General features: G+C 40.3%; 3 protein-coding genes across 7 annotated transcripts in view; all 3 read right to left on the bottom strand.

Annotated features, from left to right (window-relative positions):
• Positions 1-390: 390 nt before the first annotated feature.
• On the bottom strand, positions 391-11406 carry SRSF10 (serine and arginine rich splicing factor 10). Of its 4 annotated transcripts, none has more exons than XM_086764774.1 (7): positions 11225-11406; positions 9055-9159; positions 7214-7317; positions 5324-5486; positions 4972-5025; positions 4691-4792; positions 391-1610 (listed from the first exon to the last, which is right to left on the bottom strand). In XM_086764774.1, the coding sequence occupies exons 1-7, from the start codon at positions 11287-11289 to the stop codon at positions 1592-1594; spliced, it is 612 nt and encodes a 203-aa protein (XP_086620900.1). In that variant the 5' UTR covers positions 11290-11406; the 3' UTR covers positions 391-1591. The 4 variants fall into 4 exon arrangements, with proteins under 4 accessions (XP_086620900.1, XP_086620899.1, XP_086620896.1 ...); XM_086764773.1 differs by lacking the exon at positions 391-1610 and adding an exon at positions 8179-8579 and having other exon boundaries at positions 1647-4792; positions 7214-7335; positions 8988-9159; positions 11225-11268; XM_086764770.1 differs by lacking the exon at positions 391-1610 and having other exon boundaries at positions 1647-4792.
• Positions 11407-14638: 3232 nt separating this feature from the next.
• Positions 14639-17498, bottom strand: LOC104477528 (fatty acid-binding protein, liver). The gene is made up of 4 exons (XM_010117667.2): positions 17393-17498; positions 16184-16356; positions 15804-15893; positions 14639-14749 (listed from the first exon to the last, which is right to left on the bottom strand). Exons 1-4 carry the CDS (start codon positions 17457-17459, stop codon positions 14699-14701), a joined length of 381 nt encoding a protein of 126 aa, XP_010115969.1. The 5' UTR covers positions 17460-17498; the 3' UTR covers positions 14639-14698.
• Positions 17499-19412: 1914 nt separating this feature from the next.
• MYOM3 (myomesin 3) overlaps positions 19413-22972 on the bottom strand; it is a 28776-nt gene continuing 25216 nt past the window's right edge. For both annotated transcript variants that reach the window (XM_010117678.2, XM_086765174.1), the window contains 6 exons: positions 22725-22830; positions 21754-21917; positions 21102-21138; positions 20963-20985; positions 20817-20872; positions 19413-20095 (listed from right to left, as the gene is read on the bottom strand). In XM_010117678.2, the coding sequence (XP_010115980.2) occupies positions 19796-20095; positions 20817-20872; positions 20963-20985; positions 21102-21138; positions 21754-21917; positions 22725-22830 (686 nt within the window). In that variant the 3' untranslated portion in view covers positions 19413-19795. The remainder of the gene's footprint in view (positions 20096-20816; positions 20873-20962; positions 20986-21101; positions 21139-21753; positions 21918-22724; positions 22831-22972) is intronic.

Genomic DNA, 22972 nt, shown 5'->3' with positions numbered 1-22972 from the left:
TTAACTGGCAAGAAGCTTTTAAATTCTAGAAATGAAGAATCTGCAGCCTGAGAACCCCAGGCACTGTTCTGCGCATCTCCTCAGGCTGAGAGTCAGGAGAAGCTGGAATGACAGTTCCTTCAGCTACAGCCCTCGCGTTCGTGCCTCGTGAACACAGGGCTTGGAATGACACTGCTGTCACCCTGAGAGACAAAGCAGCTGCGGAGGGCTGCAGGCTGTGCCCAGGGGAGGCGGACTGCAACCCAGAGAAGCCAGTCTGAGCAGGCGCAGCCTCAGCTCAGCCTCGGCGGACGGGTCGCGGGCTCAGGGCCAGGGGAGCTTCCTGGGGCAGTCAGCGCTCAGGCTCCACAGACTACGGCTGGATTAATTAAGTCAGAAGGTGCTCTCCAGTTATAGTCAAAACTTGTACATTTTATTCCCGATTCACAGGGTTATTTGCACAGATGGAACACAAAACTCAAGAGGAAAGGATGTGTATGAATAAAACATCAGCATCTTTTGATCAAACACACTACAGGGTACATAGTCTTCCCTTCCTAGAATAGTCTCATCAGTAAGAGCATCTTTAGACAAATATTATAGCAATGGACTACAGACTTCTTAAGCAAGTTACAAGATAAATGGAGAAAACCAGCAATTATTAATGGGTGCTTATGTCCTAAAAATGTGTAAGTTTATCCCTTTGTACTTCAAAGTGTTAATCTGCAACATCCCTGCCAAAAACTCAAGTAGCAGTGCTGCAGAGTAGATCAATCCAATTGCCCTTCTCTGAACATAGTTCCAGCTGTTACCCCAGACTGAACAGTACGGAAAAAAAAAGCTCTTTCCAAGAAGAGAGCTCAAAATAACATGTGAATTGAAATTTCCACTTCGAATAAAGCCATTATACTGTACATTTAAACATCTTTAAGAGACATAGAAAGGATAACATTTAGCTTTCAGAAACCAGTCTATCACAGTCCCTAATTTAAACACCCAGCTACTTAACCACTAAATTTAAGATTTTTAATTCTCAGTTGGGTGCATGGACTTTTGGTGAAAAAGAAGTTCCAATAGAGCCTTCTGTTACTGCTGAGATAAATCAATACGCTGTAGATATCCTGGAGCACAGCCATTACTTTCAGCAGAATTTTTACACGCTACTTCAATTCTACAAATTTTGCAGGAATGACAAAATCTATTTTACCACAGAAAAACATATTTCCCACCATTCTTGAGACTCCAAAAGAAAGATGCCTATACATGATCTTTTGTAGCCTGCGTATGTTCTTGCATTCCAGCTGTGCATAACCTGCAGGTAGCTTGCACAAGACAGGCTACTGCTTTTTTTGGAGCAGGACTAGGACACCTGCATCAAGGAAGGGAGATGTTATCTAGATGGGCTGTGGCTTGACTCGCACGAATGCGTAAACATTCCCTGCCCTTTTGGCCACATCCTGCTAACTCGTCCCCAACTGAAAGGCCCACAGAACAGCTTCTTCACAATTTTTCCATGGGAGCAAGAACTAGGACAACATCTTTATTCATGCACTCTTGAAACATCGTGGGTTTGTGTTCGGCTTTTCTGGCTTGTTCATATACACAAGTCAAGTCAAAGTTTAGTCCTACCTCTGGGAGAGAAAGAAAGAACCATCAGAACTGTCAGATACTACATTATACTTGCAATGAATTGGATTTTCAAAACAACAACAAAAAAAAGTAAACTGTGCTGTACATAAATGTTGAGGCACACAATACAAGGACATGCTGACAAAACAGTTAAGGTTCAGTTACTGTTACTCTGCAGTCTCAGATCAGAACCTCAGCCTGGACACAAAGGTGTTCTCCTCCCTCCTCCCCGCTGACCCAGCTGTAATTCTGGCGGGACTGACGTGAGCATCAATTACAGCGATCCCTTGCAGGCTGCTGACAAAAACACCTTCCCAGACACAGTCAGGCGGACCGCTTTTAAGCGGGACTTTAGCCCTGAAGTCTACATTCTTTTAAGAAAGCTGAAAATGGGTGGGGTTTCTGCTGCTACAAGCCATTTTTATGGACAGCTAATCACAGCTCAACTCAGGTGTAAAGAGTGGGTTTAGCAAAGCAATTAAGTGCTTTTCAGAGTTTTTTCTCCAGTGGCACAAGAAGAACTAGTTGTAAATACCACAAGTGCCAGGAGGCAGTTCAAATTTTAAATATCATCAGCAAAATTTTACCACCTTCTAGAGGACCACTGCTGGTGTAAGTTTTGATATGGCAAATGTAAATCGCTAGGGTGACACTAGAAATTCGGTTCTACACGAATCTTCAATTGCTGATTTTAAGTAGTTCATCACCTGGCTAATAACATCTGATTACAATCAGAGGGAAGTCCATCCAGCAATGAGGAAAATTAATGCAAAAGTAATTTCTGATACATCACAGTAAAACATATGCTTATCATTCTTATTCTGTCTAGTACCCCTTTAAAAATGTGAGATTATATTCAGACATCAAAGGATAAATTCCCGACTACTGGAATACCATAGTAAGGATTGTACTCCATAAGGGATGCATAGCTCTACTCCTAACCATGCTCTGGAGTCAAATTCTAAAGCTACAATAATTCCAGCGGATCAGTATTTCCTTCATTTTTTTTATTACAGCATGTTTGCTAAATTTACAGCAAGCAGAAAATAAGCTGGGTCTTTAGTTATTTTGATCAAAACATCGATGTTTTAAAGGTAGTACACAATATTTGTTAAAAAGAACATATAAAAATACCTTTTTAGAAGCCTCTATAAGAAAGGAAATACAAAGTTTAATCCCACAACTTTCCTCTGCTAGAGCTGCACGCTACTGCTACAGTTTTAAATAGACTTTTTGCTGTTTTTAAACTATACATCCAGGAAAGTCTACAAAATTAAAGGAACGTGCATATAAATGATTGCATAGCAGAACATGAACATTAACTGCAAACAGTAAAGAAAAAGTTAGAAATACTATCAAATGTACAAAGGTTCTAGAATCAACCCCCTAAGCACGTTCCGCTGCCAATACTTAAAAGCCATCTGCATTTCTCCCAAGGCCCTGCTGAAAACACTAAAACCCAAACCTAAGACATTTCTCTAAAAAGGAACTTTTTGAAATGAATGTCTTTATACGCTACTACACAAGACAGCAAGGAACGTTAGGTGTTTGATGCTGGCTTTTGAAGGTAAATAGGAAAAAACAACGCCAAAAGCCATTTTCGTAACAAATTATCTTGCCTTCTAGAGAAATACTGGTAAGATTACACACTGGTTTTCTTATTTTTCACATTCAATTTACTAAATATACTGTATTAGTGATTAACTAAATAGCTAGAGATGCAGCTCTTGTTCATATTCAACTTCAAACATTTGTTCTTAAGTGAAATCTTGTAACCAAACCACTATCCATTCTGAGGAAGAGGTGATTCAGACTTGCTCGACCAAATACTTTTTGATGTGTGAAAGCAAGCCTCAGTTACTCAAGAAGAGAGATGGCTACAGTTTTATACCTATGAATACACCAACTAACCACAGGAGTCATTGGCATAAAAGTTTAGTTCTTATATACTGTACACACACAACTCGAAACAATCTACTCGTATCTAACAGCAGGAAAACTAAGCAATTTTATGGTTAACTGCCCACTAAAATTTAGAATAGATACAAAAACTGCATAAAATGTACACACAACCTAATATTTAGTTGCTCTGCCATTTGCTGAAATCTGAATTTAATTTTCCATTTCAAGGTTGTTTTTTTCCCTCACACATTTAGTATTAGCAGCCAGGCCAAAGCAGTGAAGCCTCTATCCTGACAAGTCACAACACTGCACAGGCTCAGAATGAGCTTCCAAGACCAACTCTCTCCCCGTGTAGCACATGCACTGTTAGTACCATCCCTCCAGGTGGCAGGGTTAAAGAGAAATCTCAAAAATCTCTCTCCATAGAGCTCCATTTACCAACCTACTTGTGTCAGTGGGCATGGAGAACACAGAAACCTGCCTTTGAACAATGGAAACATAGAATTGCCAGTCTGCATTTCACAGCAGCCAGTGTTGCACTACAGCTGTCCAGTCTTCTGTTGTATCACAAAGTTTAGCGTTAAAGAACAAGTTAAACAGTTCGTTTAACTGTTCAGCACAAACTGGTACCAATTTCTCTACGGGTATGACATTTTCAATAGGACAATGCTGCAAGTTACGATCAATCAAGTCATCACCAATATCTAAGCATTAAAAATGCAAATCTTTACAAAAATATACATAGAGACACCACAACCAAATCAGTAGCTGCCCATGACATTTAACCCAGTGGACATTCTCTCCCTCGCTCTCTCTCAGTGGCTTCTCAACACTGTTTTAATTTTAACCATTGTCGGCTACAGGGAAAACTGACAAAGAAAAATATTTTTTAGCACTGTTGCAACATCATATTCCTGATAATTTAAGTAAACTGAACTGTGTGTAAATGAATCTTACATGCCTAAAAACAACATGGATACACTGTTAGTGGCCACTGGACTTGGGACTAGTCCATGACCTTGATCTGGATTTTGACCTAGATCTAGAATGTGATCTTGACTGTGATTTGGATCTAGCTGGTTCTTTTTTTCTCGACTCCTTTTCATATCTTGAGCTGGACTTATAGTGTGTTTTAGAATCTGTTTTAGCAGTGCCTCTAGATTTGGTGTGAGATGCAGACCTAGACCGTGATTTAGCCTTCATTTCTTTCTTGGGCTGTGACTTGGATCGTGATCTTGAATTGGACTTAGATCTTGAAAAAGATCGATTGCGGTGTTTGAACCTATCAGAATAAAGGGGAGAGAGGAGATTTAAATGTAAAACCACTATTCTTAGACATCTAGTACATTAAAAATTGTTTACCGTTTTTTTTTTTTTCAGGAGAAACTTTTTTTTAAAACCTATAGTTAAAGGAATACAGTGATCTAGTTTTCAATTTAAAGCGTGTAAAAATAATTTTACCTATCATTGTCCGAATGGCTTCTGCTACGACGAGGTCTTCCAGTAGGTCTACTGCTAAAAAGGTACATCAGAAAAAGAAAATGGTGACAAATACCTATATATGTACACAAATGCTTAATAAATTATGTTTCAAACTGTGCAATTGCTTTTAGTTATTCTTCAATGAAGCACAGAATAATTTCATTCAACATTTCAGATTTGATGCAGCGTACAAGATACTTAACTCCCACAAGTAATTATAAAGTGAGTCTAGAAAAAGATTATTCAAAATTTTAACAATTAAATAGTCAATGTGGTATTTCTCCTCCAACAGACTGCTGCGCAGTTGAAGCCAACCACACACTACACTTACTTTCTGGGGCTATAAGATCTTCTATAGCTGTAATCAAAAGAACGACTTCTAGACCGCCTCCTTTCATAACTCCGACTTCTAGATCGCCTGTATCTGTCATAGTCATCGTAACGAGAAGAACTGTATAGGTTTCTCCCTTCCTTGGCTTTCATTTGATTTGGTGCTGTAAAAAAAGAGCAATATTTAACATTTTAAGTTAAAAAGACGCCCTAGTTTCCCTTCAGTGACACCCTTATTCCATATAGTTGGTATTTAGCAGAAAGCTTAATTCATGATTCTAGCAGAGATGTTTATGAAAAGGACAGCTGAGAGACTGTTGTTATGCCATTTGCTTTTTTGCTGCCTTAACCACTGGACAAAAATTAATACAGCCTCATGGGCATTATAAGTCTATGGGGAAAAAAAAAACCCAAACCAAACCAAAAACAACAACAAAAAACCACCACCACCCAGAAGAACACCCCCCCCCACCAAAACAAAACAAAACAAAAAATCCACCAACCAACTCCCCTCAAACCAGTGAGAAAGGACTAATGCTCCATAAAAGCAAAACGAAGAACTGGCTAAGGTGATTTCAGGCCACCTGGAAACTGGTATGACAGACCAAACCCATGACTGAAACATTCTAACATTCCTGAATTTACCCAAAAAGTGAAAGCTAACAAGGAGTTAATTAAACATCCATTTTCTAGACTACACAGCCCCACCTGATCCACAGACTTCTTTAATGATTAAAAGACAGCTTATACAGAAGCAGCAATGGAAGCCACAGAGAGAGGTTTGACTCTAAAAGCACTCTCCCCACCAATACAACAATGCACATTCACTCTGCAAGCTCAGTTATAAAAATAATTAAGAAGAATGAATGAACTTATTAGTCTTCTGCTGTATTTTCTCTAAACAGCAGAGCTACCTTTCCCTTGTATTAAATCCCATTCTCAATTCAATCCAAAGACCATGCTCAAAGTATTTCAAACACACCGTGCTGTAATGAACACTACCTGTACTAAACAACTACAACTTTTATGTTTTGAGTGCTGCTGTTCACAACACTAAGGTAGATTTTGTTAATTTCTGTTCAGAACCTTAGAAAAAATCCCGATGTTTCTACACAGGACATACAATTTGCATTGACTTCAATAACAGCCAAATATGCGCCTTTGAGGGAAACCTGAACAGTTAGGTTGTCTCTCTGAGAGCTTTAACTGAAAGATCTTTAAGGTGCTTTTATTCCCAAGCTGCACAGTATTAATAGTTCTGCTTTAGATCAACAAGTACATGTTAGGTCTACCAACCGCATGAGTAATTTTTATATAATATCTGTATCTATTAAGCATACGTATACAAATAACGGATGGAAAATGTTAAGTTTTCTTTACAATTATCTGTTTGGAAAACAAAACTTCTGTTCCATGTTGAATTGAGATACCTTGAAAATTACTTTTATCCTGAAGCCAAATGAAAATTAAGACGACGTTACCTCAATCCTGGAAACCGGACTACACTGGAAAACGTCAACACAGAATCACTAATACGCTTCAACACAATACTAACATTGCAACACACTGGAAGCGGGTTGCTCATTCTGACAGGAAGAGTTTTCAACAGTGTGTTTCTGCAAAGGACGTTTGATAGAGCTGCACAGAAAGCTCTGAAGAATTTTTAGCTAGCAGCAAGAATCAGATTGTGGTATGTGACCGTTATACTTAGTTATCTGTTTTTAATTAGAATGAGTCACTAATAGTTACTGGATAAAAAGCAAAACGTCCACATACTATTTATATACAAGTGAGAACATATCACAACAATTAATAACACACGTAACGTTGCCCGGCACTAAACATTTAAGGCTAAAATCCCAGTCCGATGGAATACACGCAAGGCACTTACTCTTTCGATCCCCCTGTGCAAACTGGATTTCTATTTGCCGACCACAAATCCACTTTCGATCCAAATTATGGAGAGCATCTTCTGCATCACGGACATCTTCAAATGTGGCGAGTGTTAAGGTACTTGGGAATTTGAGTAGTTTACAGATTTGGTATTTAAAAGAATTTTCTAATTTTACAGGGTTTTTTGCTTTTGGGATTTTTTTAAAGTTCTTTTGGTCATGCTACTACTAATTTTTTAATTAACCATCAGCTGAGAACTCCTATAATAAAATTAAAATCTCATAATATGACCATGAACTTATCCATCAGCAAGCAGTTGCTATGTGATACTCTTTTTTTTTTTTTCTTCTCCCACTTGTACTTATGCAAGGAAAAAAAAAAATAAACGTATCCTTTTCAAAATACATTTGTTAATGGTCATTCAGTTCTCTCCGCTACACTGCCTTTACTAAAATTAAACTCTAGTTCTTAAATTATGTTAGGCATACCAATAGTCAAAATGAACACGTGTCTATTAATTTCAGGATTGGGATAAAGCTTTCCTTTTTTCCCCAACTCTTTTTAAGTTTAAATTATGTAATGCCACAGACATGTATACAGACCTTCAACAGTCTGAGATAAAAGCGTGCACTAAAACCTCTACGCTATCAGTCGAGTCAAACAGTCAGTAACACAGACAGTACTAGTTTTAATCTGCGAGGTTGACCACTACTGTAATTCACACACCTTCTTCCAGCTACGGGACCTGAAAGAATGAATTGCCTTTCTCCTTGTAGCAACCCAGTTCATCAGCAGCAGCATCTACGCGGAAACTAAACTATCACGTTGTAGGTATGTATCTCGATAAACCAAGAACGAATGAACTTTCATTCAAGACCACAGTTACAATTAGCACTCACAAGAGAAATATTACAGGTTTCGTCAATGGACTAAACCAGAATAATTCATCAAATTACTGCTTACATGACAAACAGAAGAAAAACTGTTATTCTGTAGGATACATCAGGTATGACTCCTTTAATCTTGGCCACCATTCAACTTCATCTTGACCTTTAACTCTTTAAGTGCTTGTCAGAAGGACTTGTCATGAGATGCTTGGCCAAAAATGACAGATGGCTTTATCTTTTACTTTGAAAAACAACCTTTTTCCCCCTTTTGTAGATAAAGCGAAGCTTTGTCTCCCATTATGGCTTGTCCTTCTTCCAGCTTTTCTTTATTTTTTCTTTTCCCAAACTCTCCCTTCTCTTCAAGCCTGATCCTTAAGAGGTCTTTGGCTTGTCTACTTGCCTTAATTGTTGAACTCTACTCTAAAGGTTCTTTCATGCTTTCTCTTTGGGGTCGCCAATACTGTACAGCTTTACATTCTGAGGCAACAACAGAGGACAGTAAATTAGGGGACAATATTAAAGAAAGAAGTTCACCTCATTTTTTATACAGTCTGACTTTGATCAAGTGATTCCAGTTCCCAATTGTTAAATTAACAATGAATACCAGCCACAGTTTGCTAAGCACAAGTTTACGTACATACCAGTGATAATAAAAACGTGCTAGACAAATTTGACTCAGAGATAAATTTTCATTTAAATCATATAGTATTAATTTCAGTGACATAAGCAAGCTTTTATATTACTGAACTTGATTTAAGTTTTGCAAAAAGGCAAAGAACAATTGAGAGAAGTTAATCTTCAAAAATAACGAAACACCACAATATAAGTAAGACACTTATTAGATACAACACAAAAGTAAACTGCTTTTTCATTTAGATTTGTTACCTCTTACACAAACTTGAATTTCAAACTTCAACACCCCTCACTAATCAGCCATCTGAAGAAAGGATATTGAACATAAGCAAATCCTCTGGGACGACGAGTGTAGAAGTCAAGTGGAACGTATACATCAACTATAGGCCCATAACGACCAAATTCACGACGCAAGTCTTCAGACCTAGAATATCACAAATATCTCATATGTTTTTTCACTATTTAAGGTGTTGCAAAACATCCACACACACACAATAATCCACAATCAGTGTGACCACCCATCTTTTTGGAAGCAGCTGGCAGAGGATGCATGTAGCAAAACATTTTTTGGGAAAACGGTGTTTGAGCAGTTCATTGTTAAGCGACACAGTAGGCTTTTCCGAAACACTGAAGACTCAGGATGCTTAAGATACAACCCGGCATTTTGAATCCAGTGTTCAATGTAACTCTACAACAGAAGCGTAAACTGAGAAGTGATGCATATTGATCAATTCAATGCAAGCTGTACTAGCAAAGGTGGGCAGAAAGCGAGAAGAAGCATGTAAGAATGATCATTACTCAAGCACTTCAAAAGCATCTCTTGACAATGCTTTTGCAGCAGGCAGACATCAACTGTAAGATCCACAGAAACGGCACAAGAAGAAACCAGTCACACAAACTCATTTCCATAGGATAATCAATACTCACAACCACATCAAACAGAACACAACTTGAGTGAGCAACCAACTCACGCCCTTAGGATAGGTTTTCCAAAGAGGCGGCTTTAAGAGAGCTGAGCGCAACTGTTCAACAGATACGTAACTATACTTGGAACAACTACGGTCTCCTCAACAGAGAGCTTTCTTAATCACATCAGATGCTTTAAACGTACTTTTGTGTCATTTTAGGACAACCACCTGTATGAGAAAGTCTGATGTAATATCATATTTATGCGCCATGAAAGAGCTACTATTATCCATTTCTTGTTCTCTTCAGTTGGGGAAGAATCTGCAGTGCACACAGTCAGTGACAGCAGAAGGCAACTACAACAACCCACATCAGGATGTCACAATGAAACCGTACCTCGGAAGAACGTACCATCTAATCACAAGCTTATGGTGAAAGCCTCAATAGGATTCACATTATCTTCAAAAGTTTACAACTACAGTAAAATAAACTATCAGAAAGAGGAAAGAAAATGCACTTAAAAAAAAAATCAAGCTGAAGCTATTTACTCTTCTGACCACAAGAAGGTTCCCAATTCATTCCGCCATGCCCACGGCACTGTTATTTGCCAAACAACTTCGGTGCAAGCTGCCCAGGCAGCAAATTTGAAAACTCCTGCTTGCGTTTTACACAACCAGACCTTACGGGGACTTCCATGCAAATTCTACAATAATTAATGACATAAAAGTGCTCTCACATATGCATTCCATACTAATATACTCTATAAATGTTTCACTGCTGATAAACACAAAAGGGACACGATAAATTACAAAACAGAAATGGAGAAATCTAGTAGTTTACTAAAAATATCCGAGTAATAAATAAGAACTCGTGCAATATACACTTTTAAGTTATTTACATTCGCTATGAGAAGTCATTTCGCTAAGTTACTGCACACATTTAGTCCCTATGGAATTTTGCTGCAATTATTACAAAGAAAAAGCGCTGTATTTCCCCCCGCTCTGCAGCGAGTGTCACAAGAGGACACGGTACATAACAATTAACGCAGTAACATTCCACCGAACCGGCCGCAATCACCATACTAACGGAACCATCCACGCCAAGAACTTCGGGGACACCCATAGCAAACGCGCTGTTCTCTCCCTTCTAGTAAAAACCGCTCCTATTTCAAAAGGGCGTTCAAAACTCCAGCGGCTGCAGAGCATCGCTAAGGGGCACAGGCGGCCACCCCCGAAGCGGGCATGCACATCCCGCCTCGGTCTCCCGCTGGACACAGCCGAGGGCGGGCCCGAGAGTTCCACTTTCTCCCGGCCGAGCTTTGTTCTCTCTGGACGTTGTTTTGAAACCGATCCTCGTGGAGGGGAGGGAAATGGAGCAGCACGGCGAGGAGGGAACAGCAAAATGGAGAAGGGCGCGCAAGGCACGGCAGGGAGAAAGGCAAAGCTGAAGGGAGCAGGCCGGCCTCGCCCCCTCCCCTGCCACGGCTGCGGGAGGGTCCCCGCGCCCCTCCGCCCGTGCGGCCTAGCGAGCCCGCCAAAGCCTGCGCCAGCCCCCGCGCCCCGCTGGCGCCCGCCCCCACTCACCGGGTGTCGTCGGCCACGTTCCGCACGAAGAGCGAGGTGTTGGGGGGGCGCAGGTAGCGGGACATGGCGGCGGCGGCAGAGGGAGCGAGCGAGAGAGCGGCAGGGCCCGGGCGCTGCGGGGAGCCGAGCGGCTGAGCGACCCTCCGGAGCTGCACGCAGCGACACCGCCGCCCGCGCGCCGCCTCTCGCGAGACTTCCCGCAGCGCTTCCGGCGCGAGCTCCGCGCGAGGAGGAAAACGCGGGGGGGGGGAAAGGGGCGGGGGAAGGGCGAGACTGCCGCGCCAAAACCGGCCCTGCCCTCACTGCGCGTGCGCCCTCCGCCCGCCCGCCAGGCGCGCACGCGCAGAGCGCGCCCGCCCGCCGTCACTCAGAGCCCGAGCGGCTCCCCCGCCCTCCGGCGCCGCCCGCGCATGCGCCCTGCTCCGCCCCCCGCGGCCGCTGTCTTTTCCCGCCGAAAGAGGGAGAAGCGCGCGAGCGGCGTTCCTCGCGCGGGCAAGATGGCGGCCGGGCCGCGGCTGCGGCGAGGGGGGCGCTCCCTGCCCCACGCAGTCACCTCTCGGCGCCGCGGCCCGCTCCCGTGCAGTTGGCCGGGTCAACGAACTGACGCCGTGGCAGTTTGGGCTGTGGGACCATAAGGCTCACTGTGCAAGGCCTTTTCTCGTGGCTCGAGGGATCATTGTTTAGTCACCCCGTCACCGACAGTGTTGCTGTGCCCCAGGAGTTTTCATCAGGCAGTTGTAGGGCAGCGATGTCTGCAAAGGACTAGCTCTTTTTTACTAAAGCCATCTGTGTGATAAGAACAATAAAGTAGGCGAGTAGAGATCTTATTTCTTAACACCTTAATGTGTCACTCAGTAATAGGTATGTAGGCAGATAAATGGCAGATCTGTGACTGGACAGTTACAGGTGATTTGATTAAGGATTCAATAAAACCATGTGTCTGCATCTTTGCTGGTGTGAGGAATCTTCAGCGGGCTGCAGATGGGAGAGAAGGACTTACAATTGATGCAGTCCTGATGTCTGTCACTAGCGTATTTTCATTTCTTAATGGCTGAACATGAATGAAAACTCAGGTGGGTGGACACTGCTGTTCATATCCTGGCAATCTCACGCTCATAATTGTGTGACATTTCTACAGGTTTTGAGTGACAGATAAAGTTCAATCACATGAAAATTGAGCCAAGGAAGCACATTAGAGACTGAAATTACGGTGGGAGTGCATGACACAAAACAGCTATGGCAAAGCAGAAAAAAATCCTTCTAATAGATGTTCTGAAAAACTATGGAATCACCAAAGAATGGAGTTTGGTGATGGATAGAAATACTTGCTGCGAGGAGTACCTTTTCAGAGGTTTTAGAATAGTAAATGAACAGTTTTGAACAAGAACTAAATAAGATTATAAACACTCTCATGAAGTCCTTTGCGGAAGAATTCACATAGTTTTGTGGAAGAGTGGATCCAGTGCTATTATCCAAACCTATGAGAGTTCGGCATCCAGAAATAATAAGTGATTTTGGGCAATGGGACAAAATTCGCAAAATCCTTCAGGTTTGGACTGCTTCATGTAAGGAAATGCACTGAGTATTTCCCGTAAGTCTGAGATGCCCTGTGGCAGAATGTTGCCATTGGATTGAAAAGATTGGCACGGTTGTTGGAAATACCGAGTCACCGCAATTGTGAAGTAAGTAATGTGAAGTATTTTTTAAAGAATTTTTAGTGTGTTCAAGTGGTTTAGCATCAGCTGAAGTTCTATATAGGATTAGCGTGTTTTCAGTATGTAGTATCTACGGTCTATAACTTCAGCCGCCTTGGTATACCAGTTGTCCTGTATTGACGTTGAACTTTCAGCTAAGGGGTTGAACAGGGAACAAGCAAGTTTGCAAGGCAGATTGTGTCAAGTGAGCAGGGAAGTATCTGAGCAGTCATTGAATCAAAATAAGACCTTCATGTTTCTTTAAAAGTAAACAAATACACTTTAACATCATTCCCATTTTATGTCATAGTGTACCAAGGCTTTGTCACAGGCTTTAAAAGTGTAGTGTTCAGAGTAATGAATGATCTCTGCATTAGTTTAGAAGTACACCTGAAGTGTCTTGTATTTTGTGGCCTACGGGCTTACTGATAGAGTATTTGGTTGTTGAAGATTTGCGGTGTTCTGCAAATTGACTGTTGGAAAACGCTCAGTTTTGTGGTGTTTCATTGTGTAGTTAGCAGCAGTTACCCAGCAACTTCCAAACAGAAGTGTTTCAAGCTCTTATATGGCTTTTTGCAGTACGGGTGCTTTAAAGGAGCCTTCTCCCTGAGTTTTACCAGTGTCTTGATTTCTGTTCTGCTGATCTTCTGTATGTGTAACTCACATGGAATTTAATTTACTCTGCAAAAGTGTACTTAGCATTAGAACTGCCTGGGAGGCAAAATGAACACAATGGTTCTTGCATGGTTACACCAGTAAAACTCCCATGAGGACAGCCTTCTCCCAGGATAAGAATACACTTCTCAGATTGCTTATAGCATGTTGCAAGTGTCATTAACTAAACCACAGCCTCCCCCCGCACAAACTGCTCTTCTCCTAGCATAGGAAGATGGAGACTCAGCACTCTTAACTGGAAGAAAACATCCCCATGAGGACTTTAAATGGCATAATCAGCCCAGCACCTTTTTTTTTTCATGGAGGTTTTACACTCAAGACCAGTTCTCACAAATCTGTAGTGACTTAAAAAGGACTGCTAATACAGTGATAGGATCTAATCAGCAGTGAAGGGATAAACTGTTGTAGGCATGGGTCCTGTGCATTTTACACTCCAGTAGAGACACATAACCTGAATATAAACAGTCTCTTCAGCTTCAGAAACTTAAACTGTGACAAGCAGGTATTGGGAGTATGTTGCAAATTGGAAGAGTGTTTAATTCCCTTTGCTCTTGTAGTACCTCGTTTATGTTTAATTGTACTCTTGTGTACTTCAATTTAAGAGCAGTCATTCCTATTATTAGTTTGTAATTGTTTATGACTGTTAAATACTTCATAGCTTTTAAAATATTGCTGTTTCTATTCCTGTTACAGACACGTGATGCAGATCAGCCAAACAAACGTGTAATTGTTCTTTGCTGGCTAGGTTACAGAGAAAGGGCTTTAGTAGAACACCAAACTTTATTGGACAAAGGAACTAAAGCTGAATATGTTACTAGATATGTAAGAAATCAAGAAGCGTTTATATCAGCTTTTGTCTGCTCCCAAGGATTATTATGCTAAACCAGAATGTTCCAGTTAATGTCACTTTGAGTACAGAAGGGATCTGTAAGTGTACACAGGGAAAATGCAGTCTTAAAATAATGGGAAGTGATGTGTGTGTGAAAGGAGAGTAGAAATTGTAATTATTTTCTGTACTGTTTTTTCAGATAACAAAGATCACACCTTCTGGAAACTGCACTTTATTTTGGGGATGTAAAGATGTCACAAAGACGATGATCTGTCTTTAAACTCTCTTGCTTCTTCTGACAAGTGTTACTCCACCAGAAGTTATAGTCTGTAGAAGACAAATATGCAGAACTTGGTTTTCATTTAGACTTCAGGAAGTCAGTTTGTAGCTAAGTGGCTAGAAGTTTCAGTAATTAATTTATAAATCCATCTTACTCCACAAGAAAATACATTTACAGTACCTGCCTATAAATATGTGCATAACATTCATACCAAAGAAAATTTTTTTTACAGAAGCAGTTCTGAAGATGAAAAATCTAAATGTAAATGCCATCCTCAACTACAGTTTATCACTGTTTTAAGAGGTATAATAGATACTACCAGAAAGATTCATTTCCTGTAATAGAAATCCAATTAGGAATGGATTCTTTTGCCTGGTGTTTTACTTATGTAATGTTAGAAAAGTAGTTTGATGCTCAAAATTAACTTAGGAAGCTGTATGTCCAAAACATACAACTTTGATGTTAACTGTCATTCTTGTAGCAATCTTTACCCAAGTGGACACTTCTAAGAAGCCTTATGAGCTTAACTCTACAGAGAAAAGCTCTTTGTCAGCACTGAGCATTTAGAACTAAGAACTTTGAAGAACTGAAGGTGGAATAAGTGTATTGTAAATGTTCAGGTTTGACTCAGCCTTTACTTTCTTTTCAGAGCCAATGCTATGGATAAATCCAAGTGTGGAAACACTGCTATAGTATTGTAGAGGAATTTTTAAGGAGACAACAGCAACATGCTGTACAGCTAAAGCCCTTCTCACTTCAGTGCCTAGAACTGGCTCCAGGGTAGCAATTAATAAAAAGTTGTGTTGAGCAGGCTGCGTTAGATATATGAGCAGTGCTTAAAGGAGAGTCATCTGAGGCAATTGGCTTTAATAAGAGACAGGAATAATAAAGGATACTGATAGTATTTTCCACTAGCTGTGGTTATTTTGCAATACTAAAATTCTGTATCTGCAGATTTAAGCACCTGTAAGGAATTCTGCAAGTAATGTAGCAATTTTGGGACCAGGATTTAAGGTATTCACCCTATGCAAAGAGCTAATCAACACAGAACTTTTTTCCTTCAGGATTTTTCTTACTATGCCATTATTTTCTAACACTTACCTCCACCATTTCATTTCCTTTAACTTCTTGCTCATGAGAGAATTTTTCTGACTTGCACACAAGCTTCCCTTTTACCATGTTCACAGTACACTGTTGAAGCAGATTTAAAAATTATTTAAAAATTTAGATTTTGGAATTCAATTAGAATAAGTAGAGGACTACGTAAATAGGAAATAAATTATACCAATGCTTCGTAAGTGCATCTGCTAACTTAAACTGGAGATTAGAGCATTTTAATAGGAGTTTTAGAAGAAGCATTTGTGTTGTTGGAATGATAGAAATGTATGCTAATGGAAATGGTACAGACAAGTTTCACTCGTACACGGAAACTGAAGTATAAGGATGAAAAAGGAGATGCACTCATTCCTGAAATACATTACCTTCAGCTTCCTGCCGTCCATAGTAGTAATGTCAGCCTCTTTTCCGAGTGTAAAGGAGTTCGTTACAGATTGCTTGGGTGTTTTTGATGTCACAACAAAGTCATCTCCTTTTTGTTGTATTTCAACAACAGGCTTAATATCTTTGGCAGCTTTAATAAGGTCATCTGGCAATGCTGTCAAAAAGGCAACAAAGGGCTTTTTGTGTTGTGAAGTAGTGATATGAAATAGCAAATTCTTTTATCCAATAAAGGTGCAAAATATATAAAGAAAAAGATAGAAAGTGATGTCCAAGTTAAAAGACAAATCCTGTTTTGGATTCCTCATTTCTCTATGGGCATATTGTTCCATTCCATCTACTCTGTATAGATTTGATACTGTATTTGTTAATCTTGTGTCAGAATGTGTATTGTTTCTTTCAGTAACGGCTTTCCAAGTGATGGCATTTCTCCATGACGAAAACCATGTGTATATTATTTTGTTTCCCTCACCTCTTGCCAGGGAGATTGGAGGTGGAGGTTATCTGTCTGCTCAGAGCTGCAACAGTGCAAGTAGCCTCAAGCTACTTTATCAGGGTGTCTCTAGCGGGATTTGAGAGTATCATCTTTAGCAGAAGGATTGGTTCAGGCATCGTACTGTAGGACTAGCTTTTCATCTGTAACTGAATTCTGTTCTACTGAGTATCTCTTATATACTCTTAAAAACCCCAGTGTGAATGTTCTGCCAAGATTGTCAAGAGGGTAGATGCAGTTGTATGAATGTAGGCACCTACTAAGTCATAACCACCACGTCTATTCCTTACGGATTACTGAACAGCTATCACATACGGTCATCACTGGTGCTGTAGAAAGTGCCCGCACTGCTAATAGCACATCGGAAATCTGTATACGTCATTGACACCTGGTTTCTAGTTAAATGTATTTATAAAGTTATGTGTTAATCAAAACAAGTGATTTCTGGTGTACCTCTTCTTTCATGAGGGACTCATCTTCTCTTAAGATAGGGATTTGGGGGTTATCTTGAACCTTTCTATATCAATTTGTACGATTTTCAATTTCTTTTAATTTTCAAATTGGACATAACGGACTTACCTGGCCACAGGTAGTCTGTCAAACAAAAGAAAAATGATGTAGAAATACAGTAATAAAAGATATCGTGCAAAGTGTGTGTTGCAACCCGAGCAAGTTATTTCAGAAGTGACTAGGCACTTACCAAGAGCTTTCAGAAACTCTTCGAGGTTCTCTTGTGCATAGACCTGCCAGGTTCCACTGAATGCCATTATGGATGTTAGACGGCAGTTTAGGGCGGTGATGCTCGCAGGAGAGTGAGGGCTCTCCCTGGTCAGTCAGGTGCTATTTATGGAAAGGGAAAGGCCAGCCCAAATTGTGAGATGACTAGCTAATTATCAACCATGAAGTAACAATTATTAATCATTTATTTGTTCTTAATGATCATAACCTCTAGTTCATTCTGCTTTGTAGAAAGTCTCACCTTGACCAGCTGGTTTGGGATGTTATGCTTGTTGTGGGTTACTGAACTTGAGTAATTACTCATAATTGTTGTAAAGTGTTGCATGGATTAATTTGTTTTCTTTTTGTTCTAACTTCTATGCTTAATAGATTTTCTGAGTTTTGGATAGAATTGTGCAGGTAAAATGGTATAACTTACAATAGATGTGAGGTAGTTACTGTCTCAGAGCAGGAACTTCCTAATTATCACAATAACAGTATTCTGTACTGTGAGCACTTGGACTGGTGGGAATCAAATCCACAGCTATTTCTTCCAAAATTGTGGGTCTCCAATGGCTTGAGGACAGGGACAGTGGTGTTGGAGTGGGGCAGCCATTTATGACTTTATCCAGTAGATGTCAGTAATGTGCACCTAGAGCTGTATTAAATTCCTTTTTTTTTTTTTTTTTAATAATCACTGCATACATAGAAGATGACAGGTAAAATAAAACATGCAACATTGCTTGGAGACTGAAATGTGAAAGAAGTAAATGGGATGTATTATTTTTCTTCTCACCAATTGCGCCGTGAATTCCTCACTCATTATAGCTGTTGAATGATAGTCCTTGCTATCTGTGCAAGCTTGACTGTTGATTTTGGAAGACATTCATTCGATTATGTGTCTTGCAGCTACATTGCTTAATTCAAATAGAGCCTGTATCCCAGGGGTAGGTGACCTTTTAAAGTTAACTTTTATTACTCCATACTGGTCAGTAATTCTTCTATTTAAACAGAAAAGCACTGCTGAACTTTTTCTTACAAATGCACAACTTTTTTTTTAGTATGTAGTTTTAAAGAAAATTCACACCCAAAAGCCAGTCTTGTCGTTATGTTTACGTATGATAATACCCGAGTGGCAAGGATGAGGTACGGATAATGAGTAAGTAACACACACGACTCCAAGAGGTACATGTTTATATTGGAGTTATTCTAGGACATAATTCATCTGTTCTACCCTAGAGGAATGTTAATGATACCATCAGAAGGGCTTACTTTTCTTCATTCACAGTGTGATGAATCTAGACTATTAGCTAAGCTCTCACGTTTTAAGAAATTATATACGTGTAATTTAATTTAAAGTAACGTCTGAAATATAACTGCCTTTGCTCAAATGATTGGCAATCCTGTACAGGATTGCTGTGCTCATTTATGTTGACAGTGGAGCAACAATCTACCTCAAATAACTGGGAAAAATCCTGCTATTGTGAGAACAGCTTATACTAGTTTGTGTAGCAAGGTAGGATGCTATTTTGCTGAGTAAATGCATTTTAGCTGGATGGCCGTATTAGGGGTACAGTCGCTATCGTATCTGTCACTGGCACTGTTACTGGTAGAAGCTGGGCGTGTAGCTGTGGCTTCAGAGCAGTTGAGAGGTCACACTTTTTTCTACATCAGGAATAATCTAACATAACTAATAAACCTAAAAATCTCTTTACTGCTAAAGAACGTTGGTGTGTTCGGTAGGACGGATGAATCTGGATGCACCTCTGCAGACGTTAACTCAGCCCTTTTGTGTAAAGGCATTACTGCGTGGCAGTATACAGAGAAGCTGAACGTATTCCTCGGTAAAGAACCCAGCCTGGAGAATGTCACTGCCTTGTTTTCTTCCCGTATGGCTTAGGTTTGTAAAGGTCCATACTTCTAGTCCCTGATTCAGCACAGTACTTAGGAAAATTGCTAACTTCCCACACGCAGGCAGACTGATTTCAAGATGACAACAGTGCTGAGGTGTCACCACGGGTATAAGTTTAATAATGCACACACAAGCATTTATCAGCTACAAGATAATCAGTAACATATAGTTATTTAATAAGAAAAAAAACTCCTCTGAAAGCTTGGTTTGCATACGTGAATCCTCTGGTATTTCCCACACACACTACTAGGAAAGAGTTTCTCTGTAAGGTGAACGTGCATATGTAGGCACACGCACATGCGCACACACACACACACACACGAGAATAGTTTTCTAACAACTGCCAAAATAAAAATACTAACATATGACTAAAATAAAAATAGAGACATGAGCCTAGATATTACGACAGAGGCACTGAAAAGAATCCGAAGGAGTTAAATTTCTTTTAAGTTCAATGAGACATAACTGACTAACTCATTTAGGCTTTTTCGTTATAATCCCACCTGAGACTTCCTCTTCTTCCATTCCTGTTGGTATCTCTCCGTGCTTATAGACACTGATAGTAACCTGCCCCGTTTCAGAACCATACTTATTCTTGACATAGATGCTGTATTTTCCTGTGTCTTCATTGCAGACTTTCTCGATGGTAATTGTGACAACTGTCCCCTTCACATCCATTTTGTAACGATCTTTAAAGACGATAACCTTCTCGTTTTTGAACCAAGTGATTTCTGGGTAAGGATCTCCAGATACACAGCAAGTTAAACACAGGGTCTGTTGTGAAACAGTTGGTGGAAATAGATTATGAAGGTATAAATGAGCAAGGAAATTCAGTTAATGAAAAATTAAGAAAAATAAAAATAAATTCTCTTAGATTTTCAATAGGTGAGATTCCAGGACTGTCTACTCCTTTTCCTGATATCCTCCTGTATGATCAGGATTAACCTGACTGAATTAACTGGGCCTGACTCATATTTGTGCTGCTGTCTTTTTATAGCTGTCTTACACCGTGCAGTGACACCTAAATAGGCACACGGTAAATCTGCAATTACTTTACAGCAATTACTTTGTTCTGCCTGTGCACCAGTAAAGGGGAATGTGGCTCAGAAAAGTAAGCTGCAAGCTGATACGATGGGAAAATCAGGTCCAGCGTTTAAAGGCCTTAGTCTGGTCCTATGAAACGGGAAGACAACAGAAAGGATCTGGCTGTGAAACAGACCTGGGAAGCAGTAACATGTGAAACCTGCAAGAAAAGAGGTTTTTTTTTGCCACAAAGAGCACCCGTGTGTGCAGAGGCAAGTGCGCATTTGGAAGCACCACCAGCAGTATAGGGGGCTGATACAGGTGTTGTGGGGGCACCACTTCCCACCTTTGGCTACGGCAGTAGCGCAGAAAAGCTCCTGGGAACACAGGAGGGGCAAACAAGTTTTCTCCCATCAGTTATTCTTCTGTGTCTGTGCAAGGGCCAGTTATACGAACAGTTACTCAACATTACCTTATCCTCCATGATGGTGGCAACGTCTGGCAGACCTTGAACAACTCTGGCACGACCTGGGAATGAACAAATATGACCTTTTAGTCTGACTTACCAGTGTTCCACTTGGCTTTGTTTCGCACGAGTAAGGAAATTAGTTTACTTACACTTTTCTGCTACTGCTGCTTCCCTGAAAGTGAGAGAGATAAAATTACAGTGGTTTTAGTTATTAGGCATTGTATTCTCAATACAGGATATGACACTCAAAATAGATTTAGCTGTGAAAATATTTAGGCAGGAACTTACTTTAGCCTTCTGTGCTCAGCCAGAGCATCTTCAAAGGCTGCAAGAAATGAAAAGGTTTCACAGAAAGTTGGCATTTATTTCATTTGACTGAGTAGATTTAATGTAATTATCAATGTTGGAATTACAGGTATTTGTGCACACAGGTATGTATAATTATTGTCTAGACAGCATCTGTATCTGCCTTAAGGAAATATGAATCTATTTCTATAATACTGAAATAAGTGGGATCTAGTACTCCCTTTCCAGAGAAGTCCAGAGGAGGCAAAAAAAGCCAAGCTTGAACAGTTTGGAAAAGTCTTTGTAAACCTGAAGCCACATTCTCTTTTCCAAGATGCCAGCTGTAAGCTCTGTTGGCCTATGGAGGGATCGGACACATGGCCGGAGCAGGGGCCCTCTCTCATCCCTTCCCCAGGAGCGCCTCATGCTGCGGCAGCGAGGCTCCCTAAAGGCTCCAGTCCTTTCTGCTGCACACTTCTCTCCCCGTGTCTCCTCTCACTTCTGTGGGCACTTCACTAACCCAATTTCAGAGCGTGCTGCCGTGGAACTGCACCTCTAGCTCAAATAAAGGAGAGAGGGATCACTGCCTGTGGTTTGAAGGAATCTTGGAAAGCAGCTCAGGTATATCTCACTCCTATCGTTTGACTTGGCTTACCTTGTCCAGACAAGTCAGTTGACAGTTTGTGAGAGTTCTTCCCATCAAATAACTCCAGGGTGTATTTTCCCTTATCTGCATCTGTTGGGTTCAGGATGTGAAGCCAGATTTGGTTCATTGTGCTCCCAGCTTTCAGTCTGTCACGGCTTTCCAGCTGTTTCTCCCTAAGTAAACAAATGATGTATTCAGTAGAGCTGTATAAATTAGAGGGCTAACTTTTTTTAGACCTATACTGGTTAGAATAAGGGAGTGGGAGTCGGGACCTCGCTGTGAGTTTCATGGAGGGTTATGTGCTCAGTCACTTTTGAAAATCTCATGGGGCATCTAGCTGTGCTTTTAGGTAACTTGTCAAAGCTCTACAAACTGTACAAAAGACCTTTTAGTTCTTATTTAGGAGATTAAATAGGATTTAGATGTTGAATATTTGTAAGCGTTTAGCCCTTAAATGTTACTAAAAATTGGCCTCCTTAGGTGTGTCGGTGGTATCTAATAAAACACCATTTCTCCATTTCACAAAGACATTATGAGGCTAACTTAGCTAGTGTTTGGAAATAACTTTATAACCTTTGGGAATATTTGTTAATCAGAGTAGGGGAATAGGGTGGTCAAGAGAAGTACAAAGTAGTAGAAATAAAGAATTTGAAAAAAAAACCAAACAATTTCTTTTCCTGCCTGTAGCCAAGGTGGCTGTTAACTGAGCAGTACCTTAAAAGCATCATTATTATTCTAGTAAAGATAATAACTTATAAATATTTCTGCAGTGCTAAGATAAAAATAACATGACTGCTTATTTTGGAATTCCCAGTCATGTTTCAGGATGCAGAGTGAATTGTGGTTTTCAGCCCTGACTCAGACAAGTCTACCATTGCCTTAAAAAGCTATGGGCTCAGGCCCAGCACGTTAATTTTGATGATAAACAGTTACAAGTAACGGTAAGCCAGAAGCCTTGCAAATGTCTTCGGAAGACTTACTTGTGATACCAGGTTGTTTTCATGTAGTCTGTGTAGTACTTCACATCTGTGTAGATTTTGATGCCTTCTTCAGTAGGCTGAATTTTCAGAGGTGTAGCAGAAAGAGCTAAAAGCGTAATTGAAAGACTAAAATGGAGGAGGATGTTTGAGAATGCATGGTTTTACATGTTACGCAAACAAAATCCCAAGCAACCTATTAAAATTTCTCTCTGCGGAATGTCGCTGGCTGAAAGCTGGACAGTATTCTA

The sequence above is a fragment of the Chlamydotis macqueenii genome, chromosome 22, assembly GCF_036417535.1.
Source record: "Chlamydotis macqueenii isolate bChlMac1 chromosome 22, bChlMac1.mat, whole genome shotgun sequence".
NCBI classification, from domain to species: Eukaryota; Metazoa; Chordata; class Aves; order Otidiformes; family Otididae; genus Chlamydotis; species Chlamydotis macqueenii.
Note: the sequence above shows the minus strand (reverse complement) of the source record. Positions and strands in the feature narration are given on the sequence as shown.